Source organism: Meleagris gallopavo, chromosome 15 (assembly GCF_000146605.3).
Source record: "Meleagris gallopavo isolate NT-WF06-2002-E0010 breed Aviagen turkey brand Nicholas breeding stock chromosome 15, Turkey_5.1, whole genome shotgun sequence".
NCBI lineage: Eukaryota > Metazoa > Chordata > Aves > Galliformes > Phasianidae > Meleagris > Meleagris gallopavo.
Genome location: NC_015025.2, coordinates 9,339,882 through 9,343,020, shown reverse-complemented (window position 1 = coordinate 9,343,020; position 3,139 = coordinate 9,339,882). Strand labels below are relative to the sequence as shown.

At 60.2% G+C, this 3,139-nt stretch overlaps 1 protein-coding gene across 1 annotated transcript; it reads left to right on the top strand.

The window, feature by feature from the left end:
- Positions 1–6: 6 nt before the first annotated feature.
- On the top strand, positions 7–1,585 carry B4GALT7 (beta-1,4-galactosyltransferase 7). Its single transcript, XM_010719056.2, has 5 exons — positions 7–151; positions 230–455; positions 660–743; positions 903–1,007; positions 1,124–1,585. Exons 1-5 carry the CDS (start codon positions 81–83, stop codon positions 1,277–1,279), a joined length of 642 nt encoding a protein of 213 aa, XP_010717358.2. The 5' UTR covers positions 7–80; the 3' UTR covers positions 1,280–1,585.
- Positions 1,586–3,139: the final 1,554 nt, after the last annotated feature.

Below are 3,139 nucleotides of genomic sequence, written 5' to 3'. Positions count from 1 at the left end.
CTTCGTGGGGGCCGCACCGCCTGGCAGTGCTCGTGCCCTTCCGCGAGCGCTTCGAGGAGCTGCTGGCCTTCGTACCCTACATGCACCGCTTCCTCAGCAAGAAGAGGATCCGCCACCACATCCTGGTGCTCAACCAGGTGGACCACTTCAGGTACAGGAGCTGCAAAGCCAGGGGGTTCCTTGTGGTGCGCATGCAGAGGGCGGCGATGTGAACCCGGTTCCATTGCAGGTTTAACAGAGCGTCGCTGATCAACGTGGGCTTCCTGGAGAGTGGCAATGACACGGACTACATCGCCATGCACGACGTCGACCTGCTGCCCCTCAACGAGCAGCTGGACTATGGCTTCCCCGAGGCCGGGCCCTTCCATGTGGCATCCCCAGAGCTGCACCCGCTGTACCACTACAAAACCTACGTGGGAGGGATCCTGCTGCTCACCAAGCAGCATTATGAGATGGTGAGCTTAACCCCCCTCCTGCTTTGCGGTTGGGTGTACAGTGAAATCTTGGCATGTGTATTGTGCCCAACGCTTTGAAAGAGAGAAAAGGAATCTGTGGTTTGAGCTGATGGCACAGTGCAGGCTGCAGCCGTGCTCGGGGCTGGGGGTGGTGGTGGTGTTTGGCTGCTGCAGGAGAGCAGTGCGGTGCCGCTCTTGTTGCAGTGCAATGGCATGTCCAACCGCTTCTGGGGCTGGGGACGGGAGGACGATGAGTTTTATCGACGCATCAAAGGAGCTGGTCTCCAGGTGAGTGTGCTCGGGGGCCTCCTTGGCTGAAGATGCCCTTCTTCTCATCCTCCTTCCTGTCCCCTGCTGCAGCCACCAGGGCTGGCACGAGGGGCAGGTGGCTTTCCCACATGCGGGCAGGCTTTCAGGAGCCGTGTGGAAGCGTTTTTCTCCTCCCAGGTTCACCGTCCCTCCGGAATCACAACTGGGTATGAGACATTCCAGCACCTTCACGATCCAGCCTGGAGGAAGAGAGACCAGAAGCGCATTGCTGCACAGAAGCAGGTGAGCTGTGAGAGATGCAGGCTGTGATTGCCACGTGCTCTGAGTCCTTCCCTGCCCACTCTGCTGTCTATCTCAGCAACAGATGCTTTGCCCTGAATGCTCTTTCTTCTCCTCAGGAGCAGTTTAAGGTGGATCGGGAGGGAGGTCTGAACAACGTGAGATACCGGATTGAGTCACGGACTGCTCTGACTGTGGCAGGAGCCCCCTGCACTGTCCTTAACATCTTGTTGGACTGCGACATGAGTGAGACACCGTGGTGCACGTTTGGCTGAGCTGTGTCTCATGCGCCAGCATGTGCTGTGCTCATGTCAAGACGCCAGGGCTGCGCCGAGCTGCTTTGGAGCAAGGCAGAGTTTTGCAGCAGGCCAGCACGGTGCTGCTGGCAGGACCCAGAGGAGCAGAAAGGGCTGAGTGCTTGAATTTGCTGGGATCAGCAGAAGAGGCCAAGAGCAGGACTCCATGGCATTGCTGTGAGTGATGCTGCTGTCTCCCAGGGCAGGTGCAGGAGGTGTTTTTCCTGTGCTGGGTATGGCTGAGCTGCCACCCAGTTCAGAGGACAATAAAGAACTATCAAGGCATCTGCTCGCAGTGGCTCGGGGACCTGCTGCAGGCAGCCACAGGGAACAGAAGCAGGAGCAGCCCGTGGGAGGCAGCAGATGCACTGCCACTGTTTGCTGGGAGAGTATCCTGGGGCAGGAGGTAGGGAGTGAGGGGGAACATCCCTCCCTGGCTGCTGGGAAGGCACCCGGGGCACCCCAGATTGGATCCAGGAGTGGGGATGCTAGGAAGGTCTCTCTACCCCCTGCCAGCTCTGGGTTCCTCCTGCATGCTGGCCTGACCTCTGCTTGTGCTGCAAGGTGAATTGCTGCCATGCTGCTTGTGCTGGCACACAGGTGGTGCCATGTGTGGGGCCGCTCTGGGGCACTGGCACGTTTCAGGTGCTGCTGTCTCCTAGAGCACTTCCCTTGCTGGGTGCCTGCAGATGGAAGCTGTCGCCATCCCGGGAAGCCAAGTGGTTCCTGTCTCACGGAGACATGGCAGCTCCTGGTAGGAGCCCTGGGTTGAGGGAAGTGACAGCGCTGGATCTGAGTGCAGGGATTGTGAACCATAGGAAGCAGATTCTGGTGGCTCCTGCCATCATCTGCTGCTGCAGAGGAGGAGTTGGTGTTGCACACACCAGTGTGGTGCCTTCATGGAAGGGTCAAAGCTGTGATGAGGACCAGCCCTTGCTCCTTGCATCATCCCACGCGCAGGCAGTATGAGCTCCTCCCCAGCTCCAGGCCTGTCCTTGCCCCAGGGCAGAAGGGGATGTGCCATCCCAGAGCCTCGAAGGCCTCTCCACCTGGCAAATCAGTCTTGACACCCAGTCGCAGCCATTTTTGTTCTGCATGTAGCGCACAGGTTGTTTCCAATGCATGCATGCAGGCATCCCCAACCCCCACAGTGTCCTTTGCTGAGGGGAGGGAAGGGGAAGATGCCAGCCCATCATCACCTCTAGAAGGTCCATGGCATTGCAGCTGCCCCAGCCACTTTCCATCGCTCAGATTTTGGGATCGGCTGGTGTCCATCAGCTGTGTGCCATGCCAGAGCACAGATAAAAGTATCTCTCCACGCTGTTCGAAATAGATGGCACAGTTTCACAGAGCTGTGCAGAAAGCAGCGAGCATATGTGCAGCTCGTACTTCGCTCAGCGCTGCAGGCTCCTCTCCCGCTGCCTGGCAGTTATTTCGCAGCTCTGCTCGCAGCCCCCTCATCCGCCGGGTGCTTTTGTGGCAGAGGCACCTCGCTGGGGACCCGGCTTCCTTTTATAGCCCTGAATGCGTTTCGGAGGTCGCTCGGGGCCGCTCTCCCCACGCACCGGGCTCTTAGCAAAGGCGCAGCGGGAAAGGCCGAGGCCGTTCCCCACCGCGTTTTACAGATGGATGACACCCCGCTCGGAGCTGCCCGCCCGGGAGCAGCGCCTGGCTGCGCTCCCAGCAGCCCCGGGGGTCGGGCCGCAGCCCCGCACCTCGGAGGCCACGTGGCTGCAGGGAACGCGGCGAGAGCCTCGCCACCGCACCGAGCGTGCGGGGACGGCGTGTGCGTGTGGGTGAGCGCTGGCAGCACGCACCGAGGGGGAGCTGGCAGAGAGC